The following is a 21,598-nucleotide window of genomic DNA, read 5'->3' as shown; positions in this document are numbered from 1 at the left end:
TATCAAATTCATTTTTGCTTATAACTAACATTGAAAAATAAAATAAAATGATTTTTAATTTGTTTCTTATTAGTAAAATTTATTTTTTAAAAGAAAGTATAATTAAAACAAAGTTATACAAATGCTTTGAAGTTTATGTAGTGTATTTTTAATTTATGAAAAATTAATTAGTTATGGAAGATCCGAGAAGTGCGCCTCCAAAACTAGCTCTGGGGAAATATTTTTTGGATATCTGTGATAGAGAATGGAACATCAAATCGCTTCAAATGCCCAATTTGGTTAACATCAACTTCTATGGAGAAATACCCAACTCGCTTTTAGAGTGTATTCCCACACAGAACCATGTATTCTAGCTGAATGAGAAGGTATATCCACAAACCATTTTAACCCTAATTTATTTCTCATTCGATTCTTCCAAACAGTAGATTAAACTAGTTGTTTGGTCCCAATCTTATTATATTATTATGAATTTTGTACCTCTTTATTTGATTGTTCATAGTTCTCTACATAACTAGTAAATAAAACCATGTACTTGTTAATTGTTCATAAAAAACTCAGCATCACCCTGATTACTTATGCTATCGTTCTTTTATATATTATTTATTTACCTATTTAGTTGTTGCTAGTTTATATCTACTGCAGTAGAAGTAACGGTTTCTCTCTCTTCTTCAACAGTGGCGAGATTGCTTCTTCATTTTCACTTGTTTGGCTTAAATGTTTCAAGCACAAAAATAGCTGTTATAGGGGTGCATCTGTTACATTTACATGTATAAGTAATAAGAGAAACTTTAGTAATAATGATTATTTACCAATTATCAGAGAATCTAATACAAGTAGCCATGCTCCTAATAACCGCTCTAGAGAATCGGGTTCACTCGGTGGCATGTTAAAATACAAATCCGTTGAAAATTATCCAGTCCTTCGAGCAAGCTGCCTTCAACACTGGTTTAAAAATTGGCAAACACTTAGGAGAAATAAATTGACAGCTAGCACTTTTGCTGCTGCAATTGGATTTTGGCGTCAGCGAAGGGTTCAGCTGTGGTTAGAGAAGCTTGGTGCTATTGAACCGTTCTCTGGAAACCTTGCCACCTGTTGGAGCAATATCAAAGAGGGGGATGCACTTGAAAGATACAAACTGATTACTGGAAATACTGTGTTGTTCCCTCAATTTCAGGTCTATGATGCACACCCAGAAGACAACTGGCTAGCTGCTTCACCGGACGGTGTAATTAATGGGATGGTGTATGAGTTGCCTTCTCGTGGAGTACTGGAGATAAAGTGTCCATATTTCGACGGGGACATAAGGAGAGCCTTCCCTTGGTCTCGAATTCCAATTCACTACATTCCTCAAGCTCAGGGTTTAATGGAGATTCTGGGAAGGGATTGGATGGATTTTTATGTTTGGACTCCTAATGGAAGTAGTCTATTCAGGTTGTATCGTGATCTAGAGTATTGGGATGTAATGAAAATAGCACTATCTGATTTCTGGTGGAAGCATGTCCAGCCAGCAAGAGAGTTGTATTGTAGTAATGAGATAACAAATCCCCTTTTTGAATTAAGATCCCTGAGACCAGCTCGTAGACATGAATTGTGTACATATATAGTTTATAAAAGCAAACACATTGTTGATAATTCTAAGTTGTTGATGCGGGAGATACATGGGAAGCTGCGAATTGATGTCTCCAGCTGTTAGAGGAGTGTCATTGGAGCAGTAACAAATTCTTTATTATAGGTTCCATGATATTTGATAGGTGAGTTTGTGTCAATATAGTTTATGAATATATTGATTTAGCTGCAGAGGGATGACATTATGAATTTTTCGTGTTGATTTACAGATTTAAGGAGTTGATTGTTAGATGTAATTATTTGAAGCTGAAGAGTAGAGAGGGACAGACTTAAAAGGTTATAAAATGGAATATTAAGAGGGACAGACTTAAAAGGTTATAAAATGGAATATTAATTGGCTGAAAGCAATGGATTTGCATATTCTAGTACCATATGGAATGAAATTATATTTATCGTAAAGTGTATCTAAAACACCCGGTCAAATTGGCTGGCAGAAAATAAAGGAGACAATCGAGTGAAGGACAGATATTGTGACTTCACGGCAATTTCATAGTAATTGTGTTTGGAAGTTCTGGTTTTGGAAACAGGGTTTGATGTTGAATTTCATGATCAACCCAATGATAGTGTTGAACAAAATTTGTTGTTTGAGTTTCTGGTGTTATGTAACATACCAAGAGTTGTAGTTGGAGAAAATTTGTTGTTTGAGGAAGAGTCTTGTGTTGGGAACTACCAAATCATGAAAGAAGCCTTTGTCATGGGTAAGTTGATCATGCTTACTTTTTCACTGCATATCATCGTGATCAAGTTCAATTCAATCTTAATGGTTGATTATTCTTGATAAACCCCTCTATATGTTATTGTTAATTGGATCAAGTTGGAGGAACATTAAGATGTGCCAAGGCAACACTTGACATTTAGTTGTGTTATATTTTGCAGATTGGATTGGGAAGTATTATGAATTTCTTAAAGCAAATGAACAATATTCAAGGAAGAGAGGAGCCTGCAGATCATGAGAAGCATGGAGAATCATTGGCATAAGTGAGTAGAGTAAGTTGCTATCTGTTCCCATCTAAATGTTATGATCAATGCAGAAAAGTGATGCCATCATGCCTAATAATTTCTTGTATTAAACTGCAGAGGAGGAAGATGTTCCAAAAATATGTCTGCTAGTGCCCTATGGCACTGCCAATGTTTGGCTGCATGATGAGAAATCAGGACAACTTTTGGCTTTTGATTTCTTATGCAAATCTTAACAGTTCACATGCACAGGTACTTCTAAATGCACACAACTTGGCCCGTTTGGTGGACGTGATAAGAGAATTGGATAGAATATATTTTTCTATCATATTGTATTTTTGACATGTGTTTAACTAACAAAATATAATAAGTCTATCATATGATCTTCCATATCCTTGTGTCTAGTGTAATTTTATCCTGTGAGGAACCTGGACTAGAAATAAACAGAACAGGATACCATAAGGTATCTTGTTTGTTATTATAAAATCTGAAACTTGAATGTATTTTCTGTGTATTGCATATGACTCAAGGGTCTGAATTTATACATGTACAAGGGAATCTATATTAATTACAAATTATTACCTTAATAAAGGTAATCCTGATATCCTAATTACGCTATTTTACTGGCCTAATTACTATAATTACACATCATGCTTAATTACTATATTTACATATCAACAGTTATTTTAGTATGGATCATATGTAAAATAAAACACGAGTCTATCCTTTCTGATATTGTTATTTAACTCTTATATCCTATTATTTTTTATCTTACCATATTCACTGAACGGGCTCTTAAGCATTTCATTTCAGTTTGTGTGAGCAGTGTGCTATGATTGAATTAACCACTAATACATGTTGTGAGGTGTATTGTGTATGTTGCAGATGGAAGAGGATATCACTATCAGAATATCAAGAAAGCCATGGTTATCCATTTCCTCTAGTTATGAAGAAAGAAGAAAAGCATTAGAAATCTTGGGAAGAGTTGCATCTTGGCCACCATTGCATTTTCTTTGTGTTTGTTATCATCAGTAAAGTTTAGAAAACCACTTCTCCAACCACTAGGATCCAATTCACTGTGGCTTCCCATCATAGGAATTTCCAATTTTCTATTGTTTGTATCTGCTGCTTCTGTTATGGCTGTTGTTAGTGTACGGTTCACTCTGACGAATATAACTGTTTTGCTGATTTCCACATGCTTTCATATTTGTTAGTGTATTCCCTCCATGCCATCCTATGCGGACGGTGGAAGTGTATCTTGTGTTTTATTTTTTACATAATTTTGTATGAATAGCAATGTTTGGGTATAATGATATATCAATATTAACGATCAATTTGATGTTAAGAAAGATTACTGAAATTGTTGATGGACGAACATGGAATAACAAGATCATCCGGCTCATATGAACTGTTATTTATTTATTTTTAGTTCAATTATAATCTTCAGAAGTATATGGGGAATGATATATGCCTAGAGGTTTTATACCTTAATGGTAATTAAATAGTATAAGAGCAAAACCCCTTAAGATTTAAGAACAAAACTCCAAGTCTCCTATCAAATCGATCATGGTCTGAGGATGTTAAAGAGATTAAGGGTATGTTTTAGATTAAGTTTTAGAAAAAAAAGAACAGGGAAGAAGGGGCATGTTTGTTTGCATTTTTCGCATTTTTAAAGAGTTTTCTCTTTTTTGAAAACTAAAAATACAAAGTATTTATTTTTCATTAAGAAAAAGTTATATTTATAAGAGTAAATAAGAGATTAATACATTATATTTATATTAATTGATTATTTTATAAAATTGAAGAATATATATGAAAATGAAAGAATATTCTCTTCTCTCTTCTCAAAACCCAACTCTTGAATATACATAAAAGAGAATGCATCCCTAAGCCTTCCCACTCGGTCTGTAAGTGCATATCTTAGTTAAGCCTATCAAGTTCACTTTGACATAATTTTGATTAAGACATCATAAAACTCGCTGATCTTATCTAGTTCATTTGTAATTGTCATGCAACAAACTTAGTTATAGTAGTTTTTCCTATTTCAATAAATAGAAGGTTTGTTGGTCATTTATGGTATAACCTCAGTCTCGAAAATTGAAGCAAAATGTTTTGTAATTTAAACTATTTTTTAATTGATTTTAACACAATTTGCTTAGCTAGCTAGTTTGATGTCCTGTTATTTTTATGCTATGCTTCTTTTATTAATGTGAAATAATAGCTCTATTAAACATATTTTTTAATTTACTTTTTTTATGTTTTATTTTGTTTCCCTGCTATATTTTTTTTTTTTATTTTGGTCCAAATATTTGATTGATAACCTTGTGTGTCCCCAGGACTTGTCATCTTCCTTCTCCCATAGATAACAAATCACCTAATCAAGTAAGAAAGTTGAGAGTACGGTCAACAAACTAAGACGTTTAAGGGAACTAAACTCTTTTTTAAGTTCTTATAATAGGAGCAATGCACCTTTTTCTAACATATTATTTTTTCTTAGGTCAAATTTATGTAGGATTTATTAAATGATATGGAGTTTTATTCTTTATTTAATGAATCTCGTTTTATTATTTAATGAGACTCACATAAATTTAATTAATAATAAAAACATATTAATAAAAATGTGTTAAAAAAATGTTATCAATTAGTTGTACCATCACGGACCTTTTCAATGGATCTGACTCACAACCCATCAAGTTTAAATTAGCCCAAACTAATATTTTTCCAATTCCTTGGATGTTATATGGTTTTAGATTCAACTGTTATATGGGCTTATGAATAATGCACCTGTAGTTGGAAACCACTCTCTAAAAGGAATCAATGGTAAATTTACTTGCATTTCAAAACATTAAAAAAGGCACGTTTACATTTGACTTATAGGGATCGTTGACCAAAAAATAAAAAAGATAATAGAATGACACTCTCAAGTTGTAAGAAGTAAATTTTAAAAAAAAATTTTAAGAAATAAAAGTTAAGTTAAATCTTATCATAGGATGGTTGCTCAAGGGTTGCAATGTGTGTTTTATACCACTTTATGGTAGTGTAAAGTAACATACTCATTGAATTAGAATTAAGCACATATAAATCTTGTAGCTCGAATGAACAATAAATGTTTTGTTAGATTTTTCTCCATAACCATTATATTACTTTGCTAGTGGTTGTAGAATCTTCTTCTCTCACATCCTGGGATAGAAAACGTTGGTTAATGGTTGGTTCATGGGTATATATCCATGTTTGTCCGATACCAAAATAACCATAATTCGCTTGCTATATTGAAATTAATGGCACACTCACCTAATATAAAGCTAGCTTGCTTACTAGCTTAAAGATACTAGCATATGATCTCACTATGATAATTTCACAAAACATAATATAAGAATAGCTTTTACCCAAAGTCATGTCTTCTCCAAAGTTTAAATTAAACTAGGATTATTCATTTTCTTCATTAGCAAGCATCCAATTCCAAACGATGGTTTCCTCCCAAGGTTAATTAAGTAGCATTGCTAAGATAGTTGTACCAAATTAGACAACGTGCATGACATTGTGGGTCAAATCTTACACTGTTTTGCTTTCCTAACACGTTAGATTAGATCCACATATAAAGGTGTCACGTTGCAAAAGCTTCATGTCTCTATTTTCTATTTGCCATTGCAGCTTATTGTTCCAAATGGGTTTTGTTTCATGGCCACTTTTTTGGCAAAAATACATCTCATTCAAGCTGTTGTTTCTTTGTGCAAAGTTGCTTCCTGGTAATGGCACATTGACTAGAGAGAATGCAGCATTTGTCGGTCTCCAAAGTATCAAATATTCATTTAAATTATCAATTTATATTGGGTTCAAGACAAAATCATTGGCCCTCCTTCTCAAAAGCAGGATGTATTCATGTCATGTAACAATCAACATAACAAAAATACAAGATCTGGGATTGTAAGTATGTAACATGTACTCTTAAAAATTGAAAAGAAAGAAAAACTTATCAATTTCCTAGATTATAAATTGTAAGCATGCTAATAGACCACATGATCTGAACCTTTCAGACGTGAAACATATAAATCTAATCATTGTTGGATTCCTTTCAGAACCTAACATAATAGTATTATAGCATTAGAGTGTGTTTAATTTATGTTAATAAGTTTTATGTTCAAATTTATCCTATAAACCCCTTATACAATAAAAGCTTATTAAATAAGCAGTTAATTAAATTAAGCTAAAACTTGTTAGATCACATGAGCCAATATTGTAACACATTAAAGCACCACCTCTCTGCTGGTGATTTATGGCACGGATATGCTAGGAAATATTACCCAAAGGAGACTACAGAAGTAATGGTGTGGACCAACATTGCAAATCCATGTTATGTCACCCACTTGTACAAGAATCAAAACACATGCAAAGGTCTCCAAACAGTGGGACCCTTACACTACAGTCTCAAATTCCCACATGTAATCACATGAAGGGTATGGAATGGCATCTCTATGGTCACAAATAATTCACAACAACAAAACCACTAACTATTTTCAAGAAAGGGACACTAATCCACAATAAACGCACCACCCTTCCCTCTTTTACAAGTCAAGTTTTGAAATTAAAGAGGAAATGAAAATCATTACCAACTCAAACCCCAAAACTTTTATAACCCAAAAGGGACACATACCACCAGTGATGTGCCAACTTGCAAGTCATTATTTATATTACTACAGCCATTTTGGATCAAGAAAAGTATCAACCTCTAACGACCCCTCTCTTTCTCTATCTGTATGTGACAAATTTAATAAATTAGCATGTTTGATATTTTTCATAGATATTAAATCTTATCAAATTAATAAAATTTAACATCTCTAAAAAGGCATTAAGAATATCACTTTAACAAGTCTAGTACCTAATATTCATTATTAAAAAAATAAATAAATAATATCACACTCACCCACCCACACATCCACATACATATATTTATTTATATATACACACAATATCATTTACTCTATTTAAAAATGTAAAAATTATTTAATAATTAAATGCACTTTATCCTAAGTTTCTGGTACAGGGAATATAAAGAGCTTGGATATATAATATGCATGTATATCCCACATCATAATTGGAAACATTCTTTGTAGCAAAACATGGGAGAGGTGGAGGAGAGTTCAAGTGTGATGCCAAAGGTGATAGCTTTTCTCTCTTCTATGCTTGAAAGGGTGGCTGAATCAAATGATAAAAACCAAAAGCTCCAACAGTACCAGAAGATCTCAGTGTTCCATGGCTTGACAAGACCCAACATCTCAATTCAGAACTACCTTGAGAGAATTTTCAAGTATGCAAATTGTAGCCCATCATGTTTCATTGTTGCTTATGTCTACCTTGACCGTTTCACTCAAAGACAACCCTCTTTGCCTATCAACTCCTTCAATGTGCACCGCTTGTTGATTACCAGTGTTATGGTAGCTGCCAAATTCATGGACGATATGTAAGTATCTTAGTTTGTGTGCTCTTTGTTTCTTACTTAGAAAATTAATTCTCAGGGTAATTTTGAATTAACTTAATTTTAAAGAATTGATTTTAGTTAAAAGGGAGTTTGAAGTGAATGATTTATATTTGAAAATATTTTTTTTTAATAAAATGGTAACAGAAATTCGTATGAAATTACCAAACGTGTTCACACATGTTCCAAATCATGTTTATAACTTCAATTTTGATTTTGGAAACTTTCAATATGCATTCAAACATGCTGTCAATGCAGTTTCTTTATCCACTTTTTCAAAATTAATTCTATCCAATTACTCTAAAGTTAGATCAAACGGGTACTTAATGTTGCTAAGTAACTTTCCAATTTTATGCTTTGCTTCTAATAGCCTGAACTCTAAAACTTTTGATATATAATCAGCGATGAATTCTAAGTGTTACTCCCTATAGCATATTCTCGCATTTCTATGAGTTCATAATTCATTTGATCCTTGATATTTTTTTTTCACTTAGGAATTATATGTAGTTGGTGCAATAGTTGGACAAAGGTAAAATGATGGATACATTTGCTCTGTTTTTCCTCTGTTTAGAGATCTGTGATTGTTCCCCTGAAATGGTTTTGTTCTGAATTTTGAGATGCTCCACTACTAGGAAAAAAATTAAACTTCTTATAGAAACCCAGTTGTTGAATTATAGTTCCCCCAATTTATTTATTTATTTATTTCATTTTGGGTGTTTACTTTTTTTCTATATTTCTCTGACATTTAGTGTTTTATAAATAACAACATTTCTACGACCCAAAAAAAAATAACAACATTGCTTGTGAAAAATACTATATACAGGCTGGCTTTTTATTAAACGGAGACAATACACCCATGTGATCCCATGAGTTTACTGCACATATCCAGCAAATATCTTTTAATTAATTATACAGATAAATAGATATGGTAAATTAATTAATAAAAACGTTATAATTGAGAAGATTTAATCTTAAATATATAATTATGCATAACTTTATAACTGACATTAATTTTACATGTTGAAAATTAAATGCTGTCATTTGTATTTTACTGATCCTATTTTTATTTTATGTTTTTGGGTATGTGCATGTGTGTATCTACATGTAATTTGGAATAATGGGTTATAGAAAAAACAGTTGTCAAATTCTATTGTTGTTAAACTTACTTATTTTCTACAAAGACATGTTACATTATATTCACACAATGTTGTCTTTTTGCATGTGATTTGACATTTTCAGGTACTACAATAATGCTTATTATGCAAAAGTTGGAGGAATCACCAAAATAGAGATGAATTTTCTTGAGTTGGATTTCCTGTTTGGCTTAGGTTTCCATTTAAATGTAACTCCAAGCACCTTCCAAGCCTATTGTGTGCATCTCCAAAGAGAAATGATGTTGATGCAACCTCTAAATTTTAGAGATTCCAACCCAAGTTTAGGAAAGTCATTAAAGGCCCACTTATGCTTCAATGAGGATGAATCTTCCCACCAAAAGCAGCAACAGCTAGCTGTTTGATTCCTTGCATTTTCTCAATGCATGTAGTCTTGTTCACTAGTTGTAAATGTAGTGAGTCTATTACAGACTGGCAATTAAACTACTTTTCCTTGTGCAATTCCCTCGCTCCTTTCTGATTCTAATTCTTTTTTTCTTTTGGCTTCTGCTTACTTTTTTATACTGGTCTTTAAATTTCTGAAATCTGGTTATATCATTTGTTAGTGAGAAGATAATTGTTTTTATACAATCTGATTAGTAAAGTCTAATATTTTGGTTATCAAGGTGGTATAAGATTTTGGGGAACTTGATAAAATTTAGGTTTATAAAAATGACTTATGACTTCTTTTTATAAGTTTACTTTAACTTATTTTAAAAGATTTATAAAAAATGTTAAAATAATTATTTTTTAAAAAATTTATGTCAATAGATTTTATAGTCAAATTTATCAACAAAATATCATTTGATTGGAATTTCTTAAATAAATGTTTTTACCAATAAAAAAGCACACCCCTTAGAATTTGAACAATCAACTATAAAGGTAACTTCACTTAAACTAAGGTTCTTGAATTGACATTAGTCATTTGATTTATTAAATTTTCTTCAGAGAATGAAAATCAGTGTGTCCTTAGAAGGCATATTAAAAATGTCAAAAATATTTTTTTTAATTTAAAAATATTATCAATGTACCCTTTACTTTGGTTTTTCATATACTCTTATCATGATATTTGATAAAAATTATTTATTAAATCATTAACATATATTATTAAGACATTCATTATCATTAGCAGAACCATTTTTTTTTAAGTTGACATTTCGTACTCTTAACACTTAGATTCTAGCAACATGTTGCATTCTCATTTTCGGTGCAAGAAAATAGATTAAAGTGCTTACTTTTTAACAAAATTTGAAGTAAAATAATGAGTTGTGGACACAGCTAGGTTGTCACTGAAAAATGGTTGTTATACATCACGAGTATATACATCTACCAAATAAGATTTGAAAAGGGTATTATAGTACTTCGCTCTAAATTCTCATTTGAAACAAAACAAACAAACAAAAAAGCAATCCATGCCTAGACATGCCACAGGAGAAACATTAACATTTTAAGTGCAAGAAAATAGACCAAAGTGCTTACTTTTCAACAAAAATTGAAGTAAAATAATGAGCTGTGAACACAGCTAAGTGGTTGTTATAATTTGAGAAAGGTATTGTAGTACTTATTTATAACTTCTCATTTGAAATAAATAAATAAATAAACCATGTCTAGACATATACTTGCACAAGTGAAAACTTTGATACACACATCTTTACCTATTGGGTATCTATACACACATACTCGAGTTTATAATTAATTTTAATATAATCTCTCATTGCACGCTTGTTTGACAAACTAATAAAATATAAATGCTATTATAATATTAATATGAATGTTAATAACTAATAAAAAGAACATTGATTAAAAGTGAAACATGTAACTTGAAGAAAGGATTAATTAAAAAACTTCTAAATTCTAGTTATTAAATATAATAAACATATTATGCTAGTATAGGCACGGTTGGATAGTATATTATTGATAGCCATACCTATACTTGCAAAATTTGTGCATGTATATAAAAATGAGAGATTAACATTAGCTTATAGGAAAAAGAATGCACTCATGACATGATATTTGATAGATGTACTCATTCTTCATATGTGAGGAAGGAACATGAGCAATAATTTGAGACCCACAATAAGTTGGTTGAAGAGAAAGACATGGAGATGAAAGAGGGTATGAGTTTGTTGAAAAAGTTCAATTGTAATGGCATCAATGTTATTTTGCTTCTACAAGAGTTTTGAGGATCACCTCCTAATCGGTTAGTAAGCCACACTTTGTCAACATAAACATTCATGTCTCATTCATATGCCCCATACTTTTATGAGACAAGTGAGGTGCATCCAAATCAAATGAAGATGACATTATCCATGGAGACTGGGGTCTATTGTCACATTTCAATGTAAAACTTATGGTCAAGATTGATTTAGAGACACATTTTAGCTATATTTATTGGTTTAAATTAATGTCATTTAAATTAATTCTAAAGTAGAAACTAGCACTTAAGTCATTAATCATTTTACCTTTGGTCAAAACAAGGGCAACTTTGGAGAGTTTTAGATCTATACCTTTAGTAGAACATTAGTCTTTGTTTATTTTGATAGAAGTGGGATGGAAAGTAGGAAAAATAGAGATAGGATAAAAATGAGAACATTTATCTTGTTTAGCTAAGAAAAAAATAATTATATATATATATATATATATATAGGGCAGGATAAACTTACATTAGTATGATAAGATCTTTCTCTGTATATATACATATCAAGAGAAATAGAGAGTTATGAGTCTCACAAAAAATATTGTGCATCAATTTGTTCTTCTCAAGCAAGGAGTTGCTGCTTATAAAAAATAATTTGGACCTATTTGTTTGGCTAGAGTCATTTAAAATCTTTTAGTCTATTTGGTTTTTAAAACTACTACTTTGTTTTCATTCTATTTTTTGTTTTCTAAAATTTGTACAACCAAACAACCCTTTTATTTTTTTCTTAGTAATGATTGGCAGTGAATAGCATTTCTCTTCATATTCCAAATAGATTCAAAACCACGTTCTCAGCAATGTTCTATATCTTCATCTCGTTTCCTGCACCATCATCATCTTACCAATGCTTCCCTATTACCCTTCACCAACCATGGGTTCTACCTACCTATTTTTCCCTTTACCCTTCCTCGAAATCTATGCCTAAGGTAAACAATCTCTCACCACCAATGAAGTTCACTTTTACTTTGTTGAAATAATGAAACCATGGGTGAACACAAATTTACATGATTCAACTAAAGATTTTATTATAAACAAATGCTAAGCAATGCATTAGCTTAAAGTTGGGATACGTGAGAGTTATCATATAAGTGTATAAAAACTATGTAGGGACCAAATAAATTATGTGTATATAAATTATATGTGGATATGAGATCCTTAACATTGGAAGTTATATTAGACCCAACAAATTCTAATCAAACGGGTGGACCCATTTAAATAAACAAAATCATTTCAATGCTTTTTTGTTTTAATCACAAGACTCAAAATAGTTCAACTTTGCCGTAATATAATTTTTTTTAAGTAATTAAATCTTGGAATCAAATGTCATTCTAACTGCTACAATTGCACCTACCCCTTGCTATTCTTCGAACATGTCTTAGAGCATGTTTGAACATGCGTTCGTTTGCATTGATTGCATGTTTAAAAGGGTGTTGGCACTTTTGTTTTAATTTGTTTTAAGATGATAAAAATTTGCAATACAATTTAGATCAGTTTGAGAATAGTATCAAAATCAAACCAATCTTTTGCAATTTGGATGGGATCAAATATTTCTAGTTTTACTTGATTGTTTTTAAAAAAATTATTTTAACTTATCTTTTAGTAAACAACTGATATTTAATTAATTAAAGTATAAATATGGAAAAAATTACTTAAAATATTAAATTTCATAAAAAAGAATCAAAATCTAAATTACAAATCACAAATTAATAATCTGAATTTCTTAAAAAACAAAATCATAAATTAGTGTTTATATAAGGATAGAGCAGAAAAATTAATATACATTTAGTATGTTCAGTTTGGTTTTAGATGTGGAAACTAAAAACTGAACCAAACTTCATAAAAGTAAAAATAAAATGCATTTTTTTTCTGTTGAATTTTTAGATTTACTTAACTAATTAGAACAGTTTAGATAATTTCTTAATACTCTTTTTATTTAGTGAGTAGACGCTACTATATGTAGTGTTAATATTACGTGTATTTATCAACAAAAGAAAGGTGTAACAAAACATATAGTTACCCAAAAAAGAAAAAAAACTAAAGAAGAAATCTTAAATTAAAAAAAAAATTACGTTCATGAAACCGTAATAATTTTGAATTGTGTTTTGATATGGTGTTTGGTTTGATACATCATGTTTCTAAAAAAGTCCGTTTAAATCGCTATTATTAATTATATACTGAATTATATCAGAGATTACGATTGTATTCTAGCATAAGTTGGAAGCACCAGAACTACATATTGGCTAAAGTTATAGTTATTATTTTAATGGGAGAAAAGTTCAAGTAAAACAATGTTATATAATTTCAATATTTATTTCTTCGAACATACGTTGCCACATTTGCATTGCACGTGACTGTTCTAATTTTAACTTGTATTGGTGCTCGACTTTTTGGATACACACGTTAATTTACTAAGAGAAGTGTGTTCGAATTTTATTTTATTTTTGCAAGAATGCATCGTGTTTAAATATAATTGATTTAAGTAATAAGATAAATAAAAAGAACTTGACAGAAATCGAAGGTAGTTTCGTACTGGGTAGCAATTTTATCCACCAAATGAGACGATTACGACGTCACGGTATGCTAGAATAACAGATGCATCAGTTACATGTATAATTGCTAACATTTTGGGGGCGTTCAGCTTATACAACAAAACAAATTAAAAACGGCAATTTAATCGGTTTTCACTTTAACGCGCTGGGGAAAATTTTCAATCACACATAAGATTCATTTGAATGAACTGCAAATATCTGCGAACCAATATTTGTAGATGAACCGTTTGGCAAAACAAAGCCACAAAGTGGTTTCTAAACAGACATAAAAGGACCATAGCTCACCATTTTACAAGCACAACATGGGCAGAATAAATATGATCAGTAGCAACACACGTTACTTTGCCCAGCGTTTACAATTTTATGCATGAAATAATCAACATAATAATTTACAATAAGAATGATCGCATCCACCTAATCAAACAAACAAAGAAAGAAACTACCTCCCCCCACCGCCCAAAAGAAAAACGATAGTGATCTTCACAGGGAGATGCTAAACAAGTGCTTGAGGAGAGATTAGACCCTGCACAGCGCGACAAATAGAACAGGAAACTAAAACTTCACAAGTTAGTACATAACCCTCAGAATGGGAAAAAGTATTTCATGAAAGCAGGCCACCAGATATAAGAACATTGGAAACTCAAGCTCTGACACCAACTCTTTCTAAGCTTAAACTGAAAAGCCTATACGAAACGTGAATATTCATGGAAAAATCACCTGAAATCCATGGCATGCATGCAAAATTTATATGAAAATTATCTAATTTAGTAAATTCTAACAAACTCTGCAATCTTAAACGAGCTTCCAAAATGACATACTATTACTACTTAAATGCCCATTTACAAGATAAACTTTTGATATGCAATAGCTTCCAGTGCCTTGTGACTCCAAAACAAAAACAGTGAAGTATTTGCAACTTAACACCAGAATGGTTTGGCAATTGAAGACAACCACTTAAAAATAAAACAAAATCATGACCAAATCCACATATGCATTTTGGTAACCTTTGCCTTTGAGGAAAGGGTTTTGTGATAACCATGGGCATAGGAGCCAGCTTTAAAATTTAGTTCCCGTTCAGAAACTTAGTAGCAGATGATATTCAAACCATTTCTGATACTTTATAATCACTTGATTGTTGCATTTTACCATGATATTGCCAAGGCAATGGTCTTCTGAGGTCCACCCAAGGGGATATCAACCAATAGTGTACAAATAATTGAATTGCAAAATGCAAATCTATGAAGTTAACTAGCTAAGATGCCAATGCATCTTTAGCATTGTCTTGTAATCCCCCCTCAGCGCAAAATCTCAAAAGTATCAAATCATTCCAGCAACAAATATTACCCGTGCATTATGCTTTTTACTTTCTTAGGGTGACACCAAGTCAAATAAAATCCCGAGAAACTAGCCATTTGACTTTATTAATTGCTGAAGTAGTGCTCTTATTATCACATCACTGTAAAAACAAGTAATCCAAAGTAACTAAACATCTCTTCGGAGATTCAAAATAAAGCACCAACTTTTTGTTAAATTCAGCAGGTAAAAATCCATAAAGCCTTAACCAAACAAGTAGCATCTCTAAACTTGGTCTCTGCCCAAATGAAACGGAAGATGGAGCAGTGAGAAATCTTTCACATTATCCGTCCATGATATTATAAATCAGGGTTTAATTACACATCACTGCTCAATACTTTTTTCCAACTATATTTTTACTCAAAGTCCATACAGCACAAAGTCAAGTACTGATAATACATCCCATCCAGAGAATATTCGAGATAGCTTGAATTGACATGACCTACTTTTTATGACAAATTCCCAAAAATGGCTATATATAGCAACATTTCTTTGTCTCCAAACTGTAAGCATCCTAAAGTGCATAAGCTTCAAGGGTCATCCTACAGCAGCAACTTTATTATATCAGATCTGTTCATAGACAAATTCACTGGTGACCACAGCGTGCAACCTTCGCCAGCCCTTGTGAAAAAACAAGAGATGCCATTTTGGGGATAGAGAAAACTCTCAGAAAAATATATTCACTTGTATTGAATGCATCCTTGTTTACTCCACAAAATGCAATTCCAAGGACTTATAAGATGACTTACCTCAATAATAAGATCCTGATCCACCACCACCCATGTAACTACTGCTACCGCCAACACCCCTGCCAGAATACATTGATGAATACGAGCTGCCACCAACCTACAGCACAGGAACAACAATAGATAATATAACAAAAATGTAAGCACATATAACACTACTTCCTACTGAGATTAAGAAAGGCCAAGAACATTACATCACTTCCACGAGAAATGTAATCACCACCATAACTTGATGAGTACATGCCACCAACATCCCCACCACCAAAAGAACCTAACATAGAACACAAACCAAAAAAATTAAGTACCAAATATTCTGATGCTGATAATAATAAATCAGAATATATGCAATAAAATCCACCTCCGCCATAACTCATGCCCTGTCGACTGCCATACATCCCATGTGAATCTTGACTAGAAATAGAGCTTCTGCTGCCACCACCATATCCCAGACTAGATCTTCCAAGTCTAGACATCAAAATGTATGGAATGAATTACAAGGTAACAATTGGTTTATGGTGGAAGAAATGCAGAAAACCTGAATTTTTTGACAAAACTAACCTATCACCATAAGCATCTCCATATTGTGAAGCACTACCACCATAGTCATAGTCTAATCGAGCTCTTGACTGGCGAGCACCAGTATCCTCATATCGCGGAGGAACATCATCCTGATTAAAAGGGAAGTGAAGAATTTCATTAACTAAGTTCTTAGAGAGCTAAAATATTTTGTCAGAGCAATACAATTACAACATATATGCGGAAACAATACTGACTATAGCAGCATAAGAACGTTTTGAGCCAGACAGAGCATCATAATCTCGGGGGCGTCCTTCACGGTAACTTAGATGTGGAGGAGGAGGTGGAGGAGGAGGCCTCTCAAATCTTTGGCTGTATCCATCATCCACATAACCTCGCCTTGGAGCAGCACGAGATGTGCTTCTAGGGGGCTCAGCGTAGCCAGGACCACGGGCAGGATAATCCCTGTAAGATGGTCGTCTTTCAGAAGCCATCCTTGAGCCATAATCTGCTGCAACTCTACTTCTTGGAGGTGGTAGATCCTCACGTCTACCATAGTCTCTCTTCATGCTACTTTTTGGATATGCAGAAACTAACAGATAATACAGTAGTTTATAATGTCAATAAGAATGAATGAATAACAGTAATGAACACAAGTCCATTGGTAAAAATAAAATAAAATTGTATACTACACATACCAACTGGTCTCCTATCATAAGATCTAGATGGAGGAGGCACTGGCCTACTTCTTACTGGCACAGACATGATAGGGCGCCTATCTCTCACACTAACAGGCCTGACTGGTGGAGGGCGACTTCCAATTCCTCTTACCCCACGAGGAGGAAAACTACGAGGTGCAGGTCGGCTCCATGAAGGCCTTGTCATTATTCCAGATCCACGACCAGAACGATAGTCCCCACGACTGACATGTTTTCCACGGCCTCTCTGAAGTGGTCTTGACAACCTAGCTCTAACTTTTGCCTGGAAGAAGCAAAAGCATTATAAAATGCCCTATTTTTAAATGTGCACATGTGCAATTTATTAAAATACCAGACAGACCTTCTTGTCACCTTCACCCAACTCCGTGCCTGTAATGTTTTCAGCACATCTTACAGCAGCATCATGTGTGCCAAATGTAACAAAACCATAATCCTTCCTGCGAGCAGCTGGCATGTTCCTAGCAAGTTCAATCTTTTCAATCTCTCCATATTTCTTAAGAATATCCCGGACATAATCTTCATCCCATGAGGGAGGCAATGCATCAATGAACACAGTTTTAACCTGTAATTTAAACACACTTAATCAGCAAAGTAGAGGTATACAAACATCTAAACGCCTAAGACAGCTACAAGGATAGCTTGTTCACTCATAACCAACTACTGGAATATCATTCTGACTATCCTTGAAAGTAAATTCAAATAAAACTTGCAAAATTTACTAATTTAATGATCAACCATAAAAGCAATCCAAGTGATTTTTTTCTTTTACAAATAATGCTTTAGTTTTAGTTGCACTAGCAGTTGCATTGTGATTACCAAAAGTGGCTAAAATGTAAAAATGCTGGCAGTCAATGTGACTGCATTATAAATCCAAAATACAGAGAACAAAAAATTAACCACAATTGGTGTTGAAACCCAGCAGCTATGTTTATAGAAACCCAAATGCTTCAACAAGGTCAGAGATCCATACTACTTAGATTCCATTTAAAAATCCCTGGTGAAACCAAGGAATTGGATTCAGAAAAATACCTGTGCCATAATTTCATCACCCGGATCAATAAAGGAATCTGCAAAAGAAACTTTTGCAGGCTTATCAACTCCAAATACAACATCCCTCTTCTGCAGTCGCTTAAAGGCATCCATAGCATCTGAACGAGAGGCAAATTCCAAAAATGCAAATCCTCGGTTCTTCCCTTCATCATTAGTATCTTCTACCAGAGTCAAATCCTCAACATTCGTAACTCCATAATGTTTCAACTTCTCCTTTAACTGGCACCATAAGTTTCATTCATAGTCAGAAACTCAGTAGACTTGAATGAAGAGAAAATCACTATCAAACACAACTCAAGGGCTGAAGGTCAAAAGGTTCAGAAAATAGGCCCAGAAAAGGTTTGAACTTACAGCTTCCTTTGTCCATGTCTTGCATATGTTTCCCAAATATAGGGTATCACTGTCCTGACTAGGAGTAACACCACATTGTTTGCCATTAATCTGAAATTGCGGTGACGAAAACATGTGATTTAATATGGTAGCAGTTTTAACTCAACTCTAACATTGAGAAGAACAAAAAATTACCACTGGATTTTTGAGCTCTGCTACAGCTCGTTTTGCTTGTTCCACAGTCTCAAAACGCAAGAATGCAAATCCCTTGTTTTTTTTAGTCTGAGGGTTCATCATCAACCTAACCTCAGTAACCACCCCAACTTCACTGAAAACCGTCCTCAGATCACTTTCAGTAGCATCCTTGTCCAGGCCCCCAACAAAAACTTCAAATTCTTTCCGCTTTTTCCTCTCCTTCACAACTTCACGGTGTTCCTCTTCCTCCACATCAGCAAAGTCTTGATGCTCATGCTCCTCACCAGCACGCTCATGCTCCTCTTCACCCTCAATTTCATCATGAACATCCTCAACTTCTTCCTCACCCATATCACCCTCTTCTTCACCAACATTATCTTCAGCTTCTTCCTCTACTTCATCTCCCACCTCATGAACCTCATCCTGATCCATTTCCTTCTCATCATAATCAACTCCACCATACTCCTCAGGTTCATACTCGGGCTCATTATCCTCCAAATCTAAGCGTTCATCTCTTTCATAATCATCTATGGGCTCCTTAACCTCCTCTTCATCGTCTGCCAAAAATAAAGATTTCAATTGACCCCAGTAAAACAGACTGAACTTGTCCAACATCATAGGGTTCATTAAATTAGGGTAGTCCAAACTCCATGATCAATCTCATCATTCCTGGTTGAAACTATTCTCATGATAGCACACTAACACATGAATGAACCCAAAAACAACTTGAACCAACACAAATTAAAAAAGAAAACAACTAACAATCTTCACAGCACATGAAACCTATTCAATAGGCCCCCCTCTCTATTTGCAACAGGTAAAACAGCGGCAAGAATGACCACTACCATTCAATAGGCCTCTTGCTATCGGTTAGTCTATAAAATTAAATTAGGAACAAGCAAGAAAAAATCACATTCTTTAAATACAAAGCAAAAGCATACATTCATTAATGTTTAATTTTTAAAAATTCAGAAACTTATAATAATTCACGGGCAAAGAACACCCAAGCTAATTATTACCAAATTCAGATTCAAACTCAACAACATAACCAAAACCTTGATTTTGACAAACTCAAAATTATTAATAAAAAAATAAGTAACATTAAGCATTAAAAGAAAAGAAAAGACACTTACTTTTGACCACAGGTAACCCATTAGGAGCACGAGATGCTTCTTCAACAGCCTCTGGAGCCATTTGATTCATATCAATAGACTTGTCCTCAACCACAGGTTTCTCTTCAACAACGGGTTGTTTATCCTCAACAACAGGGTTCTCTTCTACCTTATGCTCCTCTTCAACAACCGGTTTCTCTTCAATCTTCGCAGATTCTTCCGAAGCTTCATGGTGCTGCTGGTTCTGTGCACCCTTCGTGGTTCCCCTGCTTCCTCTGCCACCCCTCTTCGCCGCAGCGCCTCTCTTCACCGTTTTCGGAGGCATGATCCGCGCGCGACTATCCCTGGAAAGAAACCCTAGATTCGAAGGAACCCTAAATTGAACAACCGGTTTTGTGAGATTAGGGAATCGAAGATTAACCTAACGAAGGCGCGTCGAACGATGTCGAAAGCGAAACAAATTGAGAAACGAGAGAAAATTGGGAATTGAAAGGAATGGAGAAAACCCTAGATAGAGAGTGAGAATCGAAGAAAAAGAGAAAGGGAAAAGCAAAACCCTGCGAGAGAGAGAGATAGAAAGAGTTATCAACACGAAGGTAATATTGGAACCCTAGAGACTTTTATTTATATGATGGCTCAGTAAAAAATAAATGTTGCATATTGGGATGTGATTGAATCCTAATTTGTTTGGACAAGAAGAAAAAACAATGTAATAATGATATATTAATTTAATTTTCATTTTTTATTTTTTATTTTTTATTTTTTAGATATTTTAAAACTTTTCCTTTTTAAATATATATCTAAAAGCACATAGTAAGAAGAAACTAAAAAAAAAATTATTAAAAAATATAATATTAATGTTAATAATGAATTAAATTTTGTAATATTTTTTTAATAAAAAGTTATTATAATTATTATTTTGCAGTCTTGGACACACGTTAAAAATATCAAAAATAATAAAGAGTTAATGCCGCCTACAACTAAGCATTTTAGTTCTTATTGTTAATTTTTTAAAAATTTAAACATTTTTTTAATTTTCTATGTAATTTATTTTTTCAGTTTGTTCTTTACATATAAAAATAAGTATAATGTATTTTTTCCTCAAAGATAAATAAAAAATAATTAAATTACACTTATTAAGAAAAACAAGTGATCTCATTTAATATTTTTTATTTTATTTAAAAAATAAACACTTTCTCTCATATCTCCTTTAAAACCATTCAAGAATGATTTAACAATTTTATTAACATTAAATATTATTAGTTGATAGTTTATGGTTTTATGCTAAATATCAAAGTGAAGTTATGAAACTTAAAAAAGTCATTTAGCATCTTAGTGGAGGAGTTAATTTTTTTTTAACTAGTTGTAAGGAAATTTCTCTTTTAATTTTTTTAAGTTGTATGAAATTATTTATTTATATTATGAAAAATTAAAAAGAATCATTAGAAATAAAATTTAAATTAAATAATGATATTTTAAAAATAATTTGATTAATAACATAAAATCTGTTAAATTTTACTCATACCTTTGAAAAAGAAGCTTAATTATATTTATATCATCAAAAGAATCACAAGTGTAGCCATAACATGTATCCACCCCAAAAAACCTATTCTTATGCAAGATA

The 21,598-nt window shown here is 32.6% G+C and overlaps 3 protein-coding genes across 13 annotated transcripts; 2 read left to right on the top strand and 1 right to left on the bottom strand.

Moving 5' to 3' along the window:
• The first annotated feature begins 205 nt into the window (after positions 1-205).
• On the top strand, positions 206-3,786 carry LOC113849949. Of its 5 annotated transcripts, none has more exons than XM_027480222.1 (5): positions 206-365; positions 676-2,324; positions 2,503-2,613; positions 2,704-2,835; positions 3,469-3,786. In XM_027480222.1, exons 1-2 carry the CDS (start codon positions 358-360, stop codon positions 1,691-1,693), a joined length of 1,026 nt encoding a protein of 341 aa, XP_027336023.1. In that variant the 5' UTR covers positions 206-357; the 3' UTR covers positions 1,694-2,324; positions 2,503-2,613; positions 2,704-2,835; positions 3,469-3,786. The 5 variants fall into 5 exon arrangements, with proteins under 5 accessions (XP_027336023.1, XP_027336022.1, XP_027336020.1 ...); XM_027480221.1 differs by lacking the exons at positions 2,503-2,613; positions 2,704-2,835 and having other exon boundaries at positions 676-1,751; positions 1,836-1,902; positions 1,941-2,324; positions 3,528-3,770; XM_027480219.1 differs by having other exon boundaries at positions 676-1,751; positions 1,836-1,902; positions 1,941-2,835; positions 3,528-3,770.
• A 3,892-nt stretch (positions 3,787-7,678) lies between these two features.
• On the top strand, positions 7,679-9,572 carry LOC113850152 (cyclin-U4-1-like). Its single transcript, XM_027480546.1, has 2 exons — positions 7,679-8,041; positions 9,296-9,572. The coding sequence occupies exons 1-2, from the start codon at positions 7,701-7,703 to the stop codon at positions 9,570-9,572; spliced, it is 618 nt and encodes a 205-aa protein (XP_027336347.1). The 5' UTR covers positions 7,679-7,700.
• A 4,541-nt stretch (positions 9,573-14,113) lies between these two features.
• On the bottom strand, positions 14,114-20,612 carry LOC113850151 (nucleolin-like). 7 transcript variants are annotated; one of them, XM_027480545.1, is made up of 13 exons: positions 20,396-20,572; positions 19,996-20,318; positions 18,863-19,419; positions 18,689-18,778; positions 18,317-18,556; positions 17,628-17,849; positions 17,267-17,549; positions 16,826-17,160; positions 16,611-16,720; positions 16,411-16,517; positions 16,247-16,323; positions 16,056-16,152; positions 14,114-15,876 (listed from the first exon to the last, which is right to left on the bottom strand). In XM_027480545.1, the coding sequence occupies exons 2-12, from the start codon at positions 20,297-20,299 to the stop codon at positions 16,057-16,059; spliced, it is 2,421 nt and encodes an 806-aa protein (XP_027336346.1). In that variant the 5' UTR covers positions 20,300-20,318; positions 20,396-20,572; the 3' UTR covers positions 14,114-15,876; position 16,056. The 7 variants fall into 7 exon arrangements, with proteins under 7 accessions (XP_027336346.1, XP_027336343.1, XP_027336345.1 ...); XM_027480544.1 differs by having other exon boundaries at positions 14,123-15,927; XM_027480542.1 differs by having other exon boundaries at positions 19,996-20,572.
• Positions 20,613-21,598: the final 986 nt, after the last annotated feature.

The sequence above is a fragment of the Abrus precatorius genome, unplaced genomic scaffold, assembly GCF_003935025.1.
Source record: "Abrus precatorius isolate BTA unplaced genomic scaffold, Abrus_2018 Scaffold9, whole genome shotgun sequence".
Lineage (NCBI taxonomy): Eukaryota > Viridiplantae > Streptophyta > Magnoliopsida > Fabales > Fabaceae > Abrus > Abrus precatorius.
The sequence above is the reverse complement of the archived record's forward strand: the minus strand, read 5'-3'. Positions and strand labels throughout refer to the sequence as shown.